We start from the raw sequence: 20,616 nt of genomic DNA on the forward strand, positions 1-20,616 counted from the left end.
TGTTTTAGTATTTTGAATTTTTTAGACTCTAATTGATGTGATAGTGTTTTATTTGTCAAGTGCATCTTATAACCTACTCGCAATAAATAAAAAATTGCCATTTGAATTGATAACTATAAGTTGAAAAAGATAGCTCGTGACTGAATACTATTATTAAATATGCTAGTAAGTGCTTCAGTTCAAATAATTAAAAGCGTTTGCCCTTATACTTAAAAACTCTAGTTTGATCCCCCATTTTTTGGGTGAAGTACTAACAGTAATTAGCAAATATATATAATGACTTGAGTAGATATTTGACATTTTGCATGAGAGAGAGAGAGAGAGAGAGAGAGAGAGAGAGAGAGAGAGAGAGAGAGTTTTATTCTGTTCTCCATTTTGCGTTTTTTCTTCACGTTGTTCATATATTCGCATCCTTTAGTATATAGAGTGAGTGGGGAGGCATTGTGGTAGCTTATTAGCTTTGACCTAAATATTTTGTTTTGTTTGTTGTTGTGGATTGGAGTAGGAATATATTCTTACTTGAGTTGTTTTGTTTGTTGTTGTTTGGATTGGAGTAGAAATATATTGCATGGCAGCTGAGCAGTCTTTAGTTCCAGGAAAGTGAGATAAGGGGTTGCGGCCCCGCAAATTAAGCTTTAGAAGAAGTAAGGCCAAGGTCCCCGACTCCTCATGTCATCAAAAGCTCCACGTTACACCACCCTTTATGCATTGATGCTCACGTCCTCATATATTACCAACCACAAACCCTAAAGTTTGGTTCCTTATTTTCTTGTTTTTTAGTGCTTTCTCTCCTCCATATATAAAATCGACCGCATTCAGATTCATTGATCTTTAATCTTATAAATATATACAACATATTAATTTGATGGTTTATCTTCACATTTAATCTTGAGACGTGTTTGATGAGGGTTTTGGCAAACAATATATTCGGATATATGACGTTGAAAACATGTCCTACGCAGCATTTTATACTTCATGGAGTATTATGTGATGAAATGTTTGTATGAAAATACGATTGATATGAAAACCTACGCATAAAGATTATTTTAAACAACTATGCACATTAAGAGTAGTACAATTTAACTTTAGGATAAGATCTAATAATGGGTCACATCTATATTTCCGTTTCGATTATCTTTCTGATAACCAAGTTCTTATAATCATATATAGTCCCAAAAGCTTGATGCAATGCCTAACTATTCAATAATGACAGAGTCTGAATCTTCCAAGAAGAAAGCTTAATTAAAATCGGATGACATAAGATAAATACTAATTTTTTAGTTAAATGAAGACAAATTTACTGCTAAACACTCATTGAACCAAATCTAGCTAGGAGCACGAAAGAAGGAGGAGAAAACTTGAAAACTAATGGGGTTGATGGCCCATGAATCTTACATTAATTAATACAAACACGAAAAAATGGTAATAATGATACTTGAAACCTTTTTGTTGGTAATGACATAAAGGATGTCTTTGTGTTCTAAACACCATATGATGTTGGATATATAGGTTTATAATTGGTTCAATGTAAGTATACTAAAAACTATGGTGAAGGTTTATATATATAATGAGGGAGAGAAGAGGGGATATATATGTGTGTGTGTGTGTGCATATGCAGTGTTATATGTATACATGGTTCAGAAAAAGAAAGGGGAAATAAAGTACAACATATACTGCCCATCATCATTGTCATGATGGGTCTCATTCCTATCTTAATGCCACACAAAAAAAAAAAAAAAAAAAAAAAAAAAAAAAAAGGCTTTCACATGCTAACAGAATATATAACCTACAAAGATCTCTTCCTCTTTTGGAAATAACAAACTAATTAAAGAAACGCCACTAGAAAAAAGCTACTCAAATTAATACTCTCTAATTACATTATAATATATATAATCAACATTCTGGCTTAAGTATAATTAGCGTAAAATTGGTGTAGAGAGAGAGAATATTTTGGCAAAGAGCACAATGTAGATTAGGGTATGCTTTAATTTTTTAAATTTTTTTTAAATGATAAACAATTTTCTTTTATACAAGGTTAGCTTGTCTCCCATGCTTTCTAGTACTTGAGAGAGAAACCAAAGGCAGCCCACCTCCTCTTCTTCAAAACCGCACCCTATTCTTCCCTATTTGCATCGCATTTGTTCTTGAATCTCTGGGTATTCCCAGAGCCCCCAACTCTGAGTGAGAGAGTGAGAGAGAGAGAGAGAGAGAGAGAGAGAGAGAGAGAGAGAGAGAGAGAGAGAATAATGTTCCAACAGCAACACCAACACCACAAGAAGCCATCAACTATGAATTCCCATGACAGACCCATGTGTGTCCAAGGGGACTCTGGCCTTGTCCTCACCACTGACCCTAAGCCTCGTCTCCGATGGACTGTCGAGCTCCATGAACGCTTTGTCGATGCTGTCACTCAGCTTGGAGGACCAGACAGTAATACCACCATTTCAAGCTTCATCATATATGAAACTTTCATGCATATTATGCACATAAGCTCATTGATTTCTCTCTTAATTTTTCAGAGGCTACACCTAAAACTATCATGAGGGTTATGGGTGTGAAGGGTCTTACACTTTATCACCTCAAGAGCCACCTCCAGGTTTAATTTTCATACACACACAATGTTTTTTTCAAACTTTTTCGGTCGGCTATTGATATTTCTTTTTCTCTCTTTTCCATTCTTCTCATTAATTTCTTTTGTTTCCTACTTGTAAAGAAATTTAGGCTTGGAAAGCAACCTCACAAGGAATTCAATGACCACTCAATCAAGGATCATGGTATGAGTATATATGACTCCTTTCTAGGGTTCCTTACAATACATATACATACATGTATAAAATTTCGACTGTTTTCATTAACAAATTTTAGTTTTCATGTGGCATATCTGATTTCTATTCATTGATTTTCATGGCAGCATCTCCACTGGATCTCCAACGAAATAGTGCATCTTCTTCTGCCATAATAGGCCGCAGTATGAATGAGTATGTATATATATTCTCTATTCTTTTTCTTTCTCTTATATTTTTTTTTCGTTTAGTAATTTTAATATCTTGAAGAAATTATGTATAACATTTTTATCAATTATGCAAAGAAATTATTTGTTATTAATTTTAAAACTCGGTTGGCTAGGTATATCCTTTCATATGCTTTGTTGTGGGCTGGGGGTTTTGCATTTTCTTGTGGAATGTATGAGAAAAACTGTATCTAATAGTATTAATTGCAACATGGTTGATGCGATTAGGATGCAAATGGAGGTGCAGAGAAGACTGCATGAACAATTGGAGGTATATTTCAACTCAAGCATTAGTACCTAAATGTATCAGTGATCAAAATTCAAAAGTAATTAATGTTCTGTACATATATTTCATGCATGGATGACCTAGATCCTGATTATAATACGTTGTACTATATATATAAAAGGTCCAGAAACACCTTCAGTTGAGAATCGAGGCTCAGGGAAAGTACATGCAAAGCATATTAGAGAAAGCCTGCCAAACACTTGCTGGTGAGAACAATATGGCAGCTGCTGCTGCAGGAAGTTACAAGGGTAATATTGGAAACCAAGGTGTCAACCCTACTGACATGGGTGCGTTGAAAGATTTCAATTCTTCTCTCAACTTTCCATCTTTTCAAGACCTTAACATATATGGAGGAGATCACCTCGATCTTCAACAAAACTTGGACAGGCCACCTCTTGATCACAGTTTCATGCCGACTAACGACAATAACATTTGCTTGGGATCAAAGAAAAGGCCTAGCCCTTATAGTGGTAGCGGCAAGAGCCCTTTGCTTTGGTCTGACGATCTCCGGCTTCAAGACTTTGGAACAGCCGCGTCATGTATTGGACCTCAGGATGATCCTTTCAAATCATCAGATTCAATTCAAATTGCTCCGCCATCTATCGAGAGAGGCTCAGAGATCGATTCTATTTCAGACATTTATGAATCCAAGCCAATGTTACAAGGAGATGACAAGAAGTTTGATTCAGCAAATAAACTCGAAAGGCCTTCGCCACGGAGAGCACCACTAGGCTCGGACAGGATGAACCCCATGATTAACTGTGGTATTCGACAAGGAAGAAATTCACCTTTCGGGTGAACCTAAAATCAATATTAAGATTTGAAGGATGAGATCGATCTAGGGTTTTGGTCCATGCACGACATGAAGGTTTTCTTTTTATTTTGTTTTTTTCTTGTCCGGATGTTCATGATGGTTATTACGTCATATTAGGTTTCTACTAAATTAAAGTATGATAAATGCCATGCATGGCAAACCTATAAAGTTACACTGTTAAATTTATCAGCACATTTGTAACTTAATGTGATCCTTGTAAGTGCTTGATACCTAATTTCCACATTTCTATGGATGTCATGGAAAATTTGATCTTGACATGAATAAGTACCATATATGAGTAGCAATGTGCAACATTAATTCCTGAATACTAGTTATGAATATATAACTTTTTTAAACAATAAAAACCTGCAGGTATTTTTTCTTTGTTCATTAAGTATGATTGAGAAAGCAAAGTAATATATTGTTCCCTACTTGCAAGTAATACAACTTCGATTGTACTTTTCAAGTCTCATATACAGAGTGCAAACTTTCATGTCTCTCGTAGGTATTAATCAAGATATTTTATTTAAAGGTTTCATGCATCATGCATTCTTTAATTAAAAGAAACTAAACTGCAACTTCTAGTTCCTAATTAACGTTTAGTCTTAAGAACGTTATAGCTTAGGTCATGTTACGGTTGGAGGATACTTTGGTTTTTACAAGCGTTTGAATTCCATAATATATTAGGGTGAGGCCATGCACTTGAAGGGTTTTTATGTCCCCCTCCCTCACTCTCTCTCTCTCTCTCTCTCTCTCTCTCTCTCTCTCTCTCTCTCTCTCTCTCTCTCTCTCTCTCTCTCTCTCTCTCTCTCTCTCTCTCTCTCATTTTTTGAGTTGCAGGTATGGTAATAGTAAATAGTATGTGGTCAATGTGATCCCATGTTTATTAGACTAATTCTATTGTTATATCACATATGAAGACTAGCAAGTAGCAATGATGCTGCTTTTTTAAGTTAGTTAATCTTCTTGTTGCAGACAAAATCTTTGGGATAATAACTAAGAATTTAACAAAACATATTTCCCAATAAAGTACAAAATAGTATAAGCGCGCTAACGAACACATGCATAGAGCACAGTAAAGAAAACAAATTGATTATATAATTATTAAGAAACAATACTCATTTGGCATAGGAAGATCTTAAGGGAGGACGTGCTCCTTTTTAAAGATGAGAAAGAATTCCCTACAAGAAGCCGACCAATAGTATGTATCTAAGTATCTTTCAAGGCTCCTTTTTCACTCTTTAGTCCTTCACATTCCTTGGGTGTCATACAAGAAGGACGACAAGTGTACCTTTCATCAATTTTTTTCTTAAGCCAACAATAAGTATGTACATGACTTTATCCACTTTATTAAACAATTTTTAACACAACTACTAACTTAGGTGAGATATATAGTAATTGACTTTTATCTCGCAATACATACAAACTGAAAGACTTGTTGATGCAACTGTTTGATAGATTTGAGTCCTACATGTAATATCTATAATATAAATGTGTTAATTAGCAAGTATGTCAGTATTGTGTGTTTAAGTTTTATTGAAAAGAAGAAAGAAAAAAAGTCCTTTTGATTGGTGCACTTAATTTGATTTTTTGATAATCATGCATGGCTTCTTTTGTTTTTCTTTTTCTTTTTAAATTTTATTATTATTAAGGGGAGGGAGGATTCAAAATTATTACAATAATTTAGGGACCCAGAATGCATGGATAGAAACCCAACATTCTATCCACTAGGTTACAAGCCACATGCAATCATGCATGGATTCCAATTAATAATATTATTATAGTAAGACAGAGGTCATGTGTGCATCTAACTGCCTCTAACAAGTGATCCCATTAAGGACTAAGTAAATAGATTAGATCCATGCAGAGTGAGAGGGGGTTCTCTTTCGTGTGTGGAAAAAGAAAGTGGTGCCACAATTGGCTTTATTGGTTGCAGAGAAAAATCTAGCCACTGCAAGTTGGCAGGAAAGCTCCCCTCTGATTAGAAGTGGTAAATTAACTCATTGAGTTGTTAATGGGTACTCACTAAGATTCATTTAGTTTAATTTCATCTTACACCATAATCACCACTACCAGTCTCACCTATATATTATGATGATATCAAATTAAACAAATCTTAGCAAGTATCCGTTAACAATCTAATAGATTGATTTGCGACCTTTACCTCTAATCTCAGTATAGACACAATTGAAGGGAGAGGGAGAGAGGGAGAAAAAGATGATAAAGCCTAAAAGCAAGGAAGAATATAACGCACTCCCACGCGTGCATATATCGAGGAAGCTTCTATCTTTATGCGGGCAAAGTTAAAGGGTACTCTCATTGCATCAAAAGTTGCTGATGATGATCATGGCTATATATGAAGCTATATTGATTAATAACGTTTTTCTTTTTATATAATTTCAGCAGTTTGCATGCAGTAATAATATTTTTGCAATTTATAAGGAATCATGATCAGCATATGATTATGATTTGAAGAAGCTGTTATTCAAGGCATATCCTTCCATCATGCAAATGCAAATCATTTGCAGTACTTGTCCAACATAAGTACCTTGAATTCTGCATGTTACTCATTTGACAACTTTGGGTCTTTTTAGTTAATAATTTTCCTGTTGCTTACGAAGTATACACCAGAAGCTTCTTTTGTTCCCACCCCACCACCCACCCCCCCGGGGGGAGCGGGGGGCGGCCCTCTCTCTCTCTCTCGTGTACATACATGGACCCTGGTAAAACATTAGTACTGATCAGTTACGACACGCCCACAACTAAACCACCACCTCTTGAAAATGGCATGGCTGGCTCTATGCGTTTTCACCCCCTACCAAAGGAGAGAGCAGCCACTGAAATAAAAACAAAGAATCAATTAACGTTTATTTGATCCATTTGGAATAAATTAAGGAGACAAAGAGACACTGCACCTTTAACCTAGCTAGTATATTCAAAGAAGCCTATAATTTCTAGCTAATTCAAAATTTGCAAAAAAAAAAAAAAAAAAAAAAAAAAAAAACTAGTGTGTATTTGATCCTATAGGATTGGCATAATAACGAGTAGGGAGTAGTGATGATCTTGAAATAATGTAGTTCGATCGATGCACATATCGGCTAACAAGAAAAAGAACTTCTGCTTTGTATTTAATATGCTGCACATATAACAGATAAATCCTACAAATATGTGCATTATTTATGTGAAAAAATTGAGATGTGTACAGATCTAAGTTGCACAATTGGTAATTTACGTACTAACCTGGATCGCTGGGTTTCAAAGACATCTTCTTTTTGTTGTTGACGAATCTTACACACCTTAGGTTACGATACTGAATGAGAGTACTATGTTTAATGTTCGTAGCACCAACAAGGAGTCAACGACTCATACTTATATAACGTACATAACGTAACTATTAGGAATCCTTATGCATCTATACATCCTTATTTTAAGTCCAAATAGACTAGGAAACCTCTTGCTCATATTACTTAAATTCAATTCATGGGTTAATCTCAATTTACTACCCGAATTAATCTCAGTTTACTACGATTAAGTTTCTTGGTTTTCAACATTTGGTACATGAAGTTTTTTTTCGTCATAATTTTGAGACACTCTCATACATCTGTTAAGTTTTCTGTCAAATGCTCCGTTAACTGATGATGTGGCATCCACGTAGACAATGACTGGACGCCACGTGTCAATATAGGCCCACATGGTACTAAAAAATTACGTAAATCTATTATATTTTGTGTAAATAAATGTCAGCTTATACTTAAAATATATATAATTTCATCATTAACTACAAAATAGAATGACATATATATTATGAAGTATTGGAACATAATGAAAACATGGGGAATAAGGATATAATGTGTGTTCATTTAAGTATAAAACAAGTCTCTTACAACTTATTGAAAAAAAATAAAATAAAATGTAAGATGAAAGTTATCCATTTTTTGTCTAAGTGAGTCGTGACTTATGCTGATCTGGTCAGGCTAGGCGGGTGCCTCAGTAGGTCTAGATGTCATTTCTTAATTTTCAAACGTTTAGGCATTAATCAGATCGGTGACTAGCCGCCTAGCGCCTAGGTGGGGATTTTTGGAACAATGAACATTAGTAGGCACATGATATATGATAAGTTAATATTCCAAAATCCCAACTGAATTTCCAAGCAATCCATAAGTAACTAGGAGACATTAGGTACCAATGGGATTTCTCCCAATAGGTGCGGTAGTTAAAGAAAATATTCCAACACCAAGTCATTATTGTGGCAAATGACTGTTTGATAAAGAAAATGTATAAGTGCATTAAACAACATGCTGGTAGCGTGTTCAAAAGAAAAAAAATATAGAGTTGAGAGAATGAGAGACAAATTAGAAAAATCAAAAGTGTGTCATTTTCTTATATTATTGGGTTGGAGTACCTTGAAGTCTAAACCCAATTTCCAATTTGTGTTTGAATTAAGTTATGGATTATTTTGAAGCCATAAACTTTATTTTCTAGTGAATTTCACCACGGGCATCCAAAAACTCAGAATCATCTCTGATGTTATTTATGTTAAATATTTTCTCATTTGAAAAAGGATCGGAGTAGCCCAACCAGTCTATTGTTCTGTGCATGGATCTAGCTAGTACGTATGCACTTTTGACATTGTGAATAACATCACACATTTTTTATATTATTCTGTTTATAATTATGTTATATGGTGATTTTGTTTAATATGTTAGGCATGCTTGGTTGTTTTGAGGCAATACTTTTGAAACATGTTAGAAACAACTTCCCAAAATTACAGAAGTTTTATATGTGGAGCCGGTCTCACGAGTCTCAACAACCAAGGCTTGCAAATGACCTCCTCCATCCATTCATTTTTTGTTTTAGGGAATTTTTTAAACCACGGATTTGGTGGGCTTCATACTTGAACCTGCTCATGACAAAAGGTCTAAAATATGTCTGAAACCGAAATTTAGTCCGGCCGATGTAAAAATAAAAGTACACATGGGCTACTCTGTTAGATTTGGTAGCCCACCTCTGGATAGAAGTTGAATATTTCATGTTCTAGCCACTTTTCTTGATTTTGATTTTTTCCACCCATCCATTGTGGAAGGACAATTCTTCATTTCAATTTTTTCTTATCAAACCACCAACCATAAATTTGGAGAACGTTAATAATTTTGTGTGGAATCACGTTTACAAATTACATTTCCTATAGTGAATGTAACATGCATTTGAAATTCATTAGATTCAGAAAAAAAAAAGAAAGAAAAAAAAAAAAAAGACAATGCAATAGATTAGAATACAAAAAGATCCCTTATTCGACCATGCTTGAATTTGTCATTTTAAACTTAGTGGCTTCAAACCCTATTACATACTACATAATAAACTTGAAGAAAGGAAGAAAAAACCCAAAATATTACACCACATTAACAAAGTGTACCCACCAATATTTTTGTAATTAAAACCAAACTAACATCCTAGTAATTAAGCTCCATCAGTACGTGAGTAGAAAGTTAATGATCATGGAGATGGTAGAGTACTATCAAATATATCCGCAGGAGCAATGAAATAGTCCATGGAAAGCCCTGGTACATTAAACACAACATCATCAATGCTCCAAGCTTCTTCCATCCTAGTCCTTGTGTACTCCATCGACACCTCGCCACACCGGAAAACTGTGGCGATCGAGCGGCCCTGATGAGCAATGAGCACACCATCGACATCCCTATAGTCAGCAATCCTGCTTCCTATGGTGGTCTCCCAGTACACAGTTTCACTTTCTGGGGTTTCAACTCTGGTGAGGTGTGAGTCCTCTAAATAAATGAGGAGGCCACTCTTTTGGCAAAAATATCCATACAATGCATGTCGGATCACCTCTGCAGGACCCTCACTTCTTTCCATCACAGCCGCTCGATCGGCGGAGACTTTTAGTACAAAGCAATCATCATCTCCGATTCTTTTCTCTCCCAAGCATTGTGCCTTGGCGAACAAGCTTGCTGTGCTCTTTGGATCTAGGCCCTGCAAATTAAATATAGAGATATTTATTAAATTTTTGATACCAAATGTGTAGGTAGCGTGATGAGTTTGATACCGAATGTGTATCTCAACACTTGATTTTTTTTATGGACAAACAGTTTCTTATGAATTCAAGTTTTTATGGGGGCAATGCAAGCTTTCTAAATTCAAAATGTATAATTTAATCAAATAATGCATTTAATCAAGGTTTTTAAATTTTTTTCCTCATTTAATTTAAAGGGTATATTCATCCCTAACAAAACATTCAACACTAAATCAAAAGAACCCTTTCTACAAAGTATTGATAATTATGATATTAAGTTGTGAAAAAAATGCTGGTATGAGCCACCGACACACTAGATCCGGCAGCACTTACTAAAGTGCAAAAGAAAAAGTTAAAGCAAGAAATAATACAGAGACACTTTAGTTCAGCATATGTGGTATTCTCGAATGTATATAATACATATGACCAGTATATGAAGTAAGAAGGGCATCACGTGCCATTCTGGTCCCTTTGGAGCTGTTAAGAAAGGGAAAAGAAAAAAAAGTCTGTAGGGAAGGCATGAAACAGTTTTTCTCTATCATTGTCAGCCAAATACCATTTTATTGGGATTGTGATTTGTTCCTTCAATCTCTATCTTTGTTTGGTAAAGGCTATTTCGAATAATTGAAGGCTACGGTTCTTCCTCTTTATAGTTCAAAATCAAAAGTAGTTTGTGGCCAAAATCATAATAGGAATCATTAACATGTAGCATTTACGAAAATTTCTTAAATATAACGAGCGTAGGTTCTGTTTTTTATTTTTATTTTTATATTTTTTTATAAATTAATTAGTGGTACGATTTATGTCGGAAGATTATTGTGAGAACGGCGTTGTTTGTATACCTGTATGAGGCGGCGCAACGGGCGCTGGGGGCCTTTGGCTGCATGAGTACCCAGCCAAGGGGTGTGCCTCCAAACCGTCTTGCCATCACTACCAGCCACCACCTTGTTGCCTCCAACGACCAACTCCAAAGACCACATTCCAGGCAACATCTGCCAAAGAACAAAGCACCCGTTTTCCCCACTTCTTGTTCCCAATGTCTTCACATTTCTTCCTGCAGAAACCTCCGTTTCACAGCAAACCATCTTCACGCTCCCACTTGCATACATGTTTTTGTTACACTTCGGTTGCTTCAAGCACCCCGTGGCTGCCAAATACTGCTGTATAAGGTAATGCGCTATGGAAGTTTCCTACATATTATTAAAAATAAAAATAAAAATAAAAAACCTAAATTAAACAATATATACCAAAAAATTGAGAGAACATTCGCTCATGCATTTGAGGTTCTGCGCTCAACACCCCTCTGTTCTAGTATCGCTTATATAAGATAATGACAATGATAATATAATGTTGGGTTTTTACTTACAAATGGGATGTCTTTAATGTGAAGGAGGTGATGATCAATTGGGTCATTGGCTTGCGGGATTGGAGCGAGAGGACAGCCTAAAACACCAAGCAAAAGCCTCAAGTCTTGTCCTTTGGCTGGAATAGTACCACCACTGCCATATCCCGAGGTTGACAAATTAGTCCCGTGACTAGGAGGACCACCCTTTTGTGCCCTAAACCATTCACGAATGACTTCCCAAGAGCTCTCCTTTTTGCCACCTTCCTCTTGCATTTCCGGGTCTGGCCCTTCCATGAGTGGCGTCAGTGGCTGCGGACACCATATCTGCTTCTTCCTTGCTTTAGAAGCCATAGTTGTTTGATTTGGAAGATGAAGATACATGGTTGAAGAGAAAGATGGAAAGAAGGAATGGATTAATGTAGGTTTGGAGTTGTGAGGTTTTAAAAGAGAGGGAGATCATATTATGGGAAGGTTGGATTGGAAGAGAGCGAGGAGGGAGGGATTGTATGGGTATGAGAGAGACAAAAGGGACAGCTTGTCTGTCCAAGAGTTAATGTCAGGAAAATCAAAATTTTAAATTAAATTTGTAAATTAAATAATATATCATTAATACAAAATAAACATATTAATTGATATTTAATTAATAATTCAATCATTTATTTTACCAAATTTAATTTAAAATTTTAGTTACTATAATATTACCGTATGATAAAACCACACTATCGCATGTTGGCCTGTCTATTACTTTATTCTTGCTCTCTTTAGGTGTCTCTCTCTTGTCGTTTTATTTCTATATTCATTATTCTCCTTCTTGAGCCGCTCAAAGCCTCTCTTCTTACCGGCTTATTTGGGTTGGCCTGTCCCTATTTCATGTCTTAACCAGTGAAGGACCCTTATGCCCTTTCTAGAAAATTATGGAGTATTATTTCTTATTCTGGTTTTTGGCAAGTGCAAACATAGAGTTGCTAAATGGCATATATCTTTTATACCATAGTTTGTGTATATGGTTGTAGTACGAACACAATGACAATAATTTAGTTTTTGGTAATACAAACATGTGCATGAAGCCTAGTTCGTTCCTCTGGATCTCGGAATCCTATGGAAGTTGAAAAACATATAAAGAACGTTTCCGAAGGACCTTATGGCATTCTAGTATGCGATCTTGAGTATGTCAACAAACTGTTCGATAAAATGACTTTTAGGCAGAATTTGGCAAGCCTTGGCAAGTGATGCTTAATAGATCTTGAGACAAGTCTTACCAACACGCCTGGGCCTAGTGGTGCTTGGCATCAGGCAATGAAAGTTGTCGATAGAACTAAGAAGATAACGACATGCCTACCAAGTACTCGACTAAATGTCTGAATGAAAAATTGAAAAAAAATCGGACGACGATGAATCTTTTACATTGAGACCTCATGAGGTAAAAGGTTTGGACTAATAACAACAACTATAAACCATTTAGCAATGTTATAAGAAGAATTTTCAAACTAAAATATAAGAAGATTGATCATGTTCAATTAACATATGGATGAACGTTGGGTAAATGCGTAATCGAGAGTATTTTTTCTCGTAAATTTACACAAGGTTATTATGGTAACCTAGGCTGAATGCATGCAGGCTTTGCACCCACTCCCATATAGGACAAATCTACCAAATCTTCTTTTACATATTAATTAATTACTCCAAGTCTCAGATCAGTTATCAAAATCAAATCCAAAAACAAGGATCCGCCTCTCATCTTTTGATTCTTTTCTCGGTCAAAACAATAAACACGTATTCACACTTACCAAAGTGGGCCCTCCCAACGCACAGAATATGTAAGATACCAATTTTTCGCATGATAGAAGAGTTAACATTAACCCTAATTTGTCAACGTGGCAGGGCTATCGAGCTCTGATGGGGATAGTGAGGAGAAGATGGCCGGCTGTCGAGCTCTGATGGGGATAGTGGGGAGAAGGTGGGGCCTGCAAGAGTCGGGGCCGGATGCTGGTCCCAAATCCAATTTGACAAATACAAATGAAATGAAATGAGCAAGGCAACTGGTGGTGGTGGTGGTGGAAGGTCGGCATCAAAGAAAAGGAAATATGACTGACTGAGGATGGGTTGGGTGTGTGTGAGTGGTGGTGGTGGAGCGGCGGATGTGATGGGTTTAAGGTCTGGGTGATCTTTCAAGCCAAGCTCTCTCTTTGTTTGTTTGTATAATACTAGAAAACGTTCAAGTGTGGTTTTCATTGGTTGGGAGGGGCTTGTAATTGCCATATTGGTTTAGATCCTCATGGAAGTGTGCATTTCAGCCGATGCGGCATATGAATTTAGTATGCCAAGCTTGTCCATTATCGTCAATGTCTTGAGACTTTTGAAACTTTACCCAAAACATGTGTATCTCAATGCTAAAAAATAACTAGCTAGGAACTTAGGGCTTGGGTTCGTGTTTGGTCCAAAGTTTAACATAATGTTATGGTTAGTCTTAGCTTTCTCATCGTACCGAAGAAGTACATTTAGATGCGAAAATAACTAAACAGAAAAAGGAAGTTTGAACATGTGTCGAGTTCTGACCCTGCCACATCTGTTTTGTGGGGGACTCCTCACTCACCTTTGAGTGACACTTTGACTGAATATAGTCATTCCACATGTGATTTGGGCCCCATCTCATAACCTTGTAACTCCTTAACTCAGATTCAGAATTTATACTCCATATTTCTTTTGTATGATCATTTTGCCTCTATGTCATATTTCGGGCCCCTAAACGTTTTGTTTAGTCCAGTAATCCCAAACTGAATCGGTTTTAATTTATATATACTAGCATATAGGCACATATAAAGTGTGTAAGAATTTTTTTTATTTTTGTTTTTGAAATAGAAGGAAAGAGGAAGAGAGTGATAGAGAATGTGGGAGTGAGATTTTTTTTAATTAGAGATATGTTAGAATTACATGTAGGTGAGGCTTTGAAAAAAAAAACAGCAAAATTTGGTTGTGTGAAATTACATTTCTACCCCATATTTCTTATTCATATTCTGTTTTAATTAGATGGTTAAACTGGTAATTTCATAGGGTTTTGATTGACAATGAGTATTTTATTAATTAGTAGATATATATATATAAATTAATTATATTTTACATATGTTCGAGAAGATGACGGCCGTTGGATGAATTTAAACCCATTCTCGACTTCCCTCTCTCCCTCTCACTCTATGTCCTCCATCTTCGAAACCCCCTTGTAAGGCTATGACCTCATTCTTCAACTCCACAACCAGATCGGAAACCCTAACGGGTCCAATTGTTCATTTCAATTCCAGTTGAAATAAATGTATGATTGATGTTTTTCCTTGTGTAATTGCGTTTAATTCCTCATTTTTGAAATTAGGGTTTTTAAAATTTTGAATTAGGCTTTTTGATTTTGGGTTATGTATTTGGGGCATCTATTGGAATTATGGCTTCAACTCCACAGCCAATCGGCCAAAAATGATTTGCCCAAAAAAACCTCATTTATTTCCTGACCCGGCCCAAAACACATTTTGGGATTCTAAAAGTTTCGGTTCGGGATCGGGACATAAAATACGGGCTGACATTTTCAAGATCAGGATTCGGGGTTGGTTTTTGGTTCGGGTCCCAAACCGAAACCGGCCCTTTACTTGAATACTTTTTTGAAATTAAGTGAAAGTGCATACCTTGTGTCTATGAGGAAACATCTGCAAGAAGGTAACTACAGATTCATTTTATCTGGTTCCATTTAATTAAATGAAATTTGACTCGTGGATGATTAATCTGTTAAATCAGTGTGTCGTAAGAATACGTGTGAAAAATAAATTAAAAGTTTGTGCATTTAGTTACTTCTGGTGAAGATGCTCTGCTGATCCAACCCCTTTAGGCCTCAATCCAAACATGGAAGACCCAGAAACTCTGAGGACCAATCTCCTCAATTCCCTAGCTCAAATAATTGTGCAAAATCATTCAAGTTTGGGTGGAAACAATTCCTCCAAGGCATTCTTGTCTCTTTGGCATCACTCTTTGATGGCCAACAAACCTTCATCAGTGTCGACACATATGCCATCCCTACATCGCACTGCTCCACCACCACCACCACCACCTCCTCATGCACCACAAGCTCCAACATCTGTGACCTGGCCGACTCTGATTGGTCCTGGAATTCAACATCCTCCACCACAATCATATCTGATTGGAGCCTCCAATGCTCCATCTCATTCATCAGAGGCCTCCCTCTCCCTGCCTCCTCCTACTTCTTGGGCGGTGTGGTTGGTGGGTTTCTCCTCCAGTTTTATATTGTTTTCACTTTATACACTTCATAAATTCTTCTTCATCTCTTCCTCCTCTGCTCCACCACCCTCCTTCACCCACTGACGGACTCAAGATTTTCCTTTTGTGAGACCAAATTTAAAAAGACGTAAAATTTAGATTGGATTTGAAATCTCTACATGCATTCCAACTTCCATTTATTTTTTCAGAAAAGTTCGATCTTGCACCCTATCATAAACAATTGAAACTTTTTCTCTAACGAGGGCAACAACACAACCCCTACTAGTTTCATGTTTGTTTGTTTATATATTTTTTCTCCATCTCTAAACCAATGATAAAGCTAAAAATTAAAACAAATGGTACCAAATAGCTTCCAAATAAACTAAATTTGTACTTATAAATAGAGCAGCTAGAGTTTTAAAACTTTTTGTTTCAATTTTCAAAAAAAAAAAAAAAAAAAAAGGCAAACAAACCACAGTGACGCGGTCGCTGATATGACATCGTTAAAAGTGGACGTCCTACTAGTGTTTGCATGGCAACAATTTCTATTTTTACTGCGTAACTATGTAAGTTGACAGTCTCGCTCTCGTCTCCTATTATCACAGTTATCTGATTATCTTTATTCTCGATTCTTGTCATTGTAATCTTAACCTCCTCATCTCCTTCTCATTTATAAAACCACCATACTCCTATTATCACGGTTATCTGATTATCTTTATCCTCGATTCTTATCATTGTAATCTTAAACTCCCATCTCCTTCTCATTTATAAAACCACGATACTCCTATTATTTTGAACAACCTCCTCAATCCTCACCGCCATTTTTCTCACTCATCCTCACTCCTAATTGCACCCATTTTCTCGATCCAGAACTACTTTTTGCAACAATGGCCAAAAACCCAGTTCGAGTTCTTGTCACTGGTGCCGCTGGTATGGTCATATTTTTCAAAATTAACTTTCTTTTTCCAGTATTTTTCCCGGTTTGGATTTATAGAAAATGTGGATATACTGAGAAGAGTTCGAAATTTCGTTTCTACTTCTTCATTGTTATGAAATCATTAAAATTGGTATTCTAGTTAATGATCAGAAAACCCAAATCTCCTCCCAAAGTCTAACACGATTATTTTACTTTCCAAGATTTCATATCATTATTATTATTAGTTTCTTGCATAGACCAAACAGAAAGACGTATAGGTTCTTTTCTTTGGAATATATAATTAATAAAAAAAATTCTGTATTTACATTATCTTGTGGACTTTGTTCTGGTATCTGATTGCCTTGTTGAAGAGGTGTCCCTGTAGGCTGTAGATTCTTTGTTTGATTGATGCTATTCTTAGAGATATATATAAACATAGGATTGGATTTGTTTTGATTTTAACGAGAATTCTTTGTTGCATGCCTGTTTGTTTTCTGAGAAAAATGGAGAGGATTGTAGTACTGCTTCAGAAAATGGAGAATATGAATGTTGTACTGATTCAGAAAAGTTTGGTTGTTCTGTTCACTATTGTCTTCTTTTGGAAGCTCATAAAATACATGTGGAGCTTCTTGAATATGGAGAAGGATCCTGTGACTGTTTTGGTCACCGGTGCTGCAGGCATGCCTGAATTTATAGCTTAATCTTGATGTCCAATTTCATGATATTGAAAATACTTGGCATACATTTGTAATAATTGTCTTTCAGTTTATTGAGATTATGAAAAGGGTCATGCTTTTAAATGTAAAACTTGCATAGTTCCGAAATCTTGAAAACTCGCTGAAGATTCATGCTTGATGTTGAACAGGGCAAATAGGGTATGCTATTGTTCCGATGATTGCGAGGGGGGTCATGCTAGGCCCTGACCAACCTGTAATTCTGCACATGCTTGGTATTGAACCTGCAGCTGAAGCCTTGAATGGGGTGAAAATGGAACTGATTGATGCTGCCTTTCCTCTTCTCAAAGGTATGCTTTATAATGTCTGATGTTGAACACGAATTTATCGTAAACTGATACTCCCTTTGAGGATAATTCTTATTAAACTTTACCTTGTACATGTCTGTAGGTGTTGTTGCTACAACCGATGCTCAGGAAGCTTGTAAAGATGTCAATATTGCTATTATGGTTGGCGGGTTCCCGCGGAAGGAAGGTATGGAAAGAAAGGATGTGATGTCGAAAAATGTATCAATCTACAAGGCTCAAGCTTCAGCACTAGAAAAGCATGCTGCTTCAGATGTCAAGGTGAGAAGCCGTACGAAATGCGTGTATATACTTTTTTGTTCTCTCTTTGGCGAAGAATTTTAGTAATGCGTTACCAGTTTACCGTGTAGGTTCTGGTGGTTGCCAACCCAGCAAACACTAATGCACTCATCTTGAAAGAATATGCACCTAAAATTCCAGAGAAGAACATCACATGTCTTACAAGACTAGATCATAACAGAGCTTTGGGACAAATCTCCGAGAAGCTAAACGTTCACGTTGGTGACGTGAAGAATGTTATCATCTGGGGCAATCACTCTTCAACTCAGTATCCTGATGTTAATCATGCAACTGTCACAACTAGCGGTGAAGAGAAGCCTGTCAGGGAACTTGTGGCTAATGATCAATGGTAACCCTCCTTTTTCTGACCCGAAAACACACTAAAAACATTATGAAATGAAAAAAAGGTATATAAGATGGATAGTTTTGGGAGTGTTAGAAGCTAGAAACGCTTCCCCTCCTTTACGCAAATTCTTCATCCATTTTGTGCTAATTTTTTAATAAGGGTCAACTCCATGAAATGGTGTATATTTGTTCAACCATGGAGGTACAAATTCTCCGATCTTCCAACTCATCGAACTTACTAATTTGCTTCTAATATGCTGTTATTGGTTGTTCTTTAGGTTAAATACCGAGTTCATCACCACTGTGCAGCAGCGCGGTGCAGCCATTATTAAGGCTCGGAAGCTATCAAGTGCATTATCTGCTGCAAGTTCCGCTTGTGATCACATACGTGATTGGGTTCTTGGGACTCCTAAGGTTTCTTGTTATCTTTATCAATATTATTTTCTTTCAAAGCTAGTGGCATTTTGCTTCTTCATATAATCTATACAAATTTAATATTTCTTTGCTGTCATCCAGGGGACATGGGTTTCAATGGGAGTGTACTCTGATGGTTCTTATGGAATTCAGAAAGGCCTAATTTACTCCTTCCCTGTTACATGTGAGAAAGGACAATGGTCAATTGTGCAGGGTAAGTTATAATTTGTATTCGTTGTTATCTTCCTTAGTGATTAAAAACCCGAGTCTTGAACTCAAATCATGCGTAGGCAGCAACAAATTACTGTCATTAAGGATAGTCAAATATCTTCATACGGTAATGGTTCTGGAAAATAAAGATGGGATAGGTTATGGAATACACTGAACTGATAACTTTTAGTTGCTAAAAACTTCATAGGCAATCTCAAATTAGAGTTCATGGATAGATCTAACCGCGTATCGATTCCATCGGATGATCCAGCATTCTCTATTCTAAAGTGTTTGTGAAAGTTTGCGATACGTAACAACTAATCCTCTATGAGGCTGTTTCAGTGCACTCGCTGATTGAACGCTTGGTTATTTTTAATGCAGGACTCAAGATTGACGAGTTCTCGAGGGGGAAGTTGGATGCAACTGCAAAAGAGCTCATTGAGGAGAAATCGTTGGCCTACTCATGTCTTAATTGAAAATGAACTTCTCTTATCTCATGGAATAATGATAGGAGCCTAGGACGGGCTCAGTAATCCATCAAATAAATTAATAACACAAATTTGTTTTCTACGTAGTTGTAGACAGTATGTGATTTGTTATCCAATTGTTAGTTTTTCTTTGGCTAAATTGTTCATCACAATGCATGCACATGCTCATATCTATTATTTACTGCAATATATTCATAAGACCTATTTGAGAAAACATTGGATGTGATTGGGGGTTGATCACTTGGGATTTTTTTGGTTTCTATACAATGATATTATGTAGAAGGGAATTGAGCACGGACATCGGGTTCATGGATGGATTCTCCTAATCAATTAATTAGTTGTAAGTCCCTTGCAGAAACTTCAGATATAACACTGGGACTTTGGGTTGATAGAGAAATATGAAATTGGAAAATTCAACACTGGGATTGTGTGGCACAACAGCCAGTAGACAAAATGGAATAGATTGGATTAGTTGGATTCATTTTATACTGCCTCGCTGCATACAATGTGTTGCTGATTTACACAACAAACTCGTTCCCCATAAGCGTGAGGATTTGTGAGGGCAACCTTATTGGTTAGGGAGGCCTTGGTGTTTACTTTTTTCTATTTTTTTTGGGATTGCAATTTAACTTAATATTATATAGTTTGTTCTAAATGGTGCATGATTTGTAGTTTGTTCTAAATGATGCACGATAGTGTTATTTAACTCATATTAAGTTTGGATGGCCGCGGGCCAACAAGTAAGAAAGTCCAAATACGGTTGTGGCCAAGAACATCCCAGCAAAACTAGGTGCAGGCTAAAGCAAAGAGAAGCCCAACAGGGGCTTGGGCTGAAGCGAATGGTAGCCCAATAGCATCAGGCTACATACCACACGAACATGAGCCTTGCATAGGGTCGGGCCTGAGAAACAAAAGTCCAACAACAGCAGTTGCAGGCTGCAAGACCATGCAGCCCAACGAGGCGAGGAGGGCCGAGGACAGACGGCCTAGCAAAAGTTGGGCAGTCTTAAGATAGAAGCCCAAAGGATTGGGCTTGGACCATCAACATGCAACTGACACAAAATTTTGGGTTGCTGGCCTTGATGCTAAACATTGTTGTTTTCGCTCTGTGCAGTAGGCGCAGTTAAGGGTAAGCAAGGGCCGGATCACACCCAAATCTGAAGGGACCAAACCAGACCCATTTTA

General features: G+C 36.7%; 3 protein-coding genes across 3 annotated transcripts; 2 read left to right on the plus strand and 1 right to left on the minus strand.

Moving 5' to 3' along the window:
- Positions 1–2,017: 2,017 nt before the first annotated feature.
- On the plus strand, positions 2,018–4,404 carry LOC137730043 (myb family transcription factor IPN2-like). The gene is made up of 6 exons (XM_068469110.1): positions 2,018–2,430; positions 2,520–2,596; positions 2,714–2,774; positions 2,912–2,978; positions 3,239–3,281; positions 3,418–4,404. The coding sequence occupies exons 1-6, from the start codon at positions 2,247–2,249 to the stop codon at positions 4,093–4,095; spliced, it is 1,110 nt and encodes a 369-aa protein (XP_068325211.1). The 5' UTR covers positions 2,018–2,246; the 3' UTR covers positions 4,096–4,404.
- A 4,971-nt stretch (positions 4,405–9,375) lies between these two features.
- Positions 9,376–11,929, minus strand: LOC137727285 (uncharacterized). The gene is made up of 3 exons (XM_068466150.1): positions 11,508–11,929; positions 10,984–11,331; positions 9,376–10,101 (listed from the first exon to the last, which is right to left on the minus strand). The coding sequence occupies exons 1-3, from the start codon at positions 11,865–11,867 to the stop codon at positions 9,604–9,606; spliced, it is 1,206 nt and encodes a 401-aa protein (XP_068322251.1). The 5' UTR covers positions 11,868–11,929; the 3' UTR covers positions 9,376–9,603.
- Positions 11,930–16,902: 4,973 nt separating this feature from the next.
- LOC137729981 (malate dehydrogenase-like) lies at positions 16,903–19,630 on the plus strand. The gene is made up of 7 exons (XM_068469042.1): positions 16,903–17,334; positions 17,522–17,680; positions 17,781–17,956; positions 18,046–18,323; positions 18,598–18,733; positions 18,836–18,947; positions 19,325–19,630. The coding sequence occupies exons 1-7, from the start codon at positions 17,136–17,138 to the stop codon at positions 19,417–19,419; spliced, it is 1,155 nt and encodes a 384-aa protein (XP_068325143.1). The 5' UTR covers positions 16,903–17,135; the 3' UTR covers positions 19,420–19,630.
- Positions 19,631–20,616: the final 986 nt, after the last annotated feature.

This window comes from Pyrus communis, chromosome 3 (assembly GCF_963583255.1).
Source record: "Pyrus communis chromosome 3, drPyrComm1.1, whole genome shotgun sequence".
In the NCBI taxonomy this organism is placed as follows: Eukaryota; Viridiplantae; Streptophyta; class Magnoliopsida; order Rosales; family Rosaceae; genus Pyrus; species Pyrus communis.

Excerpts from the sequence above, each read along its gene's own strand:
- LOC137729981 (XM_068469042.1), top strand. The coding sequence starts at position 17,136 with ATGCCTGTTTGTTTTCTGAGAAAAATGGAGAGGATTGTAGTACTGCTT. Across the intron at positions 17,681-17,780 it reads TGCCTTTCCTCTTCTCAAAG|GTGTTGTTGCTACAACCGAT; the intron begins GTATGCTTTATA and ends ACATGTCTGTAG. Across the intron at positions 17,957-18,045 it reads ATGCTGCTTCAGATGTCAAG|GTTCTGGTGGTTGCCAACCC; the intron begins GTGAGAAGCCGT and ends TTTACCGTGTAG.
- LOC137727285 (XM_068466150.1), bottom strand. The coding sequence starts at position 11,867 with ATGTATCTTCATCTTCCAAATCAAACAACTATGGCTTCTAAAGCAAGG. Across the intron at positions 11,332-11,507 it reads ACATTAAAGACATCCCATTT|GAAACTTCCATAGCGCATTA; the intron begins GTAAGTAAAAAC and ends AATAATATGTAG. Across the intron at positions 10,102-10,983 it reads CGTTGCGCCGCCTCATACAG|GGCCTAGATCCAAAGAGCAC; the intron begins GTATACAAACAA and ends TTTAATTTGCAG.
- LOC137730043 (XM_068469110.1), top strand. The coding sequence starts at position 2,247 with ATGTTCCAACAGCAACACCAACACCACAAGAAGCCATCAACTATGAAT. Across the intron at positions 2,597-2,713 it reads ACCTCAAGAGCCACCTCCAG|AAATTTAGGCTTGGAAAGCA; the intron begins GTTTAATTTTCA and ends CTACTTGTAAAG. Across the intron at positions 3,282-3,417 it reads GACTGCATGAACAATTGGAG|GTCCAGAAACACCTTCAGTT; the intron begins GTATATTTCAAC and ends TATATATAAAAG.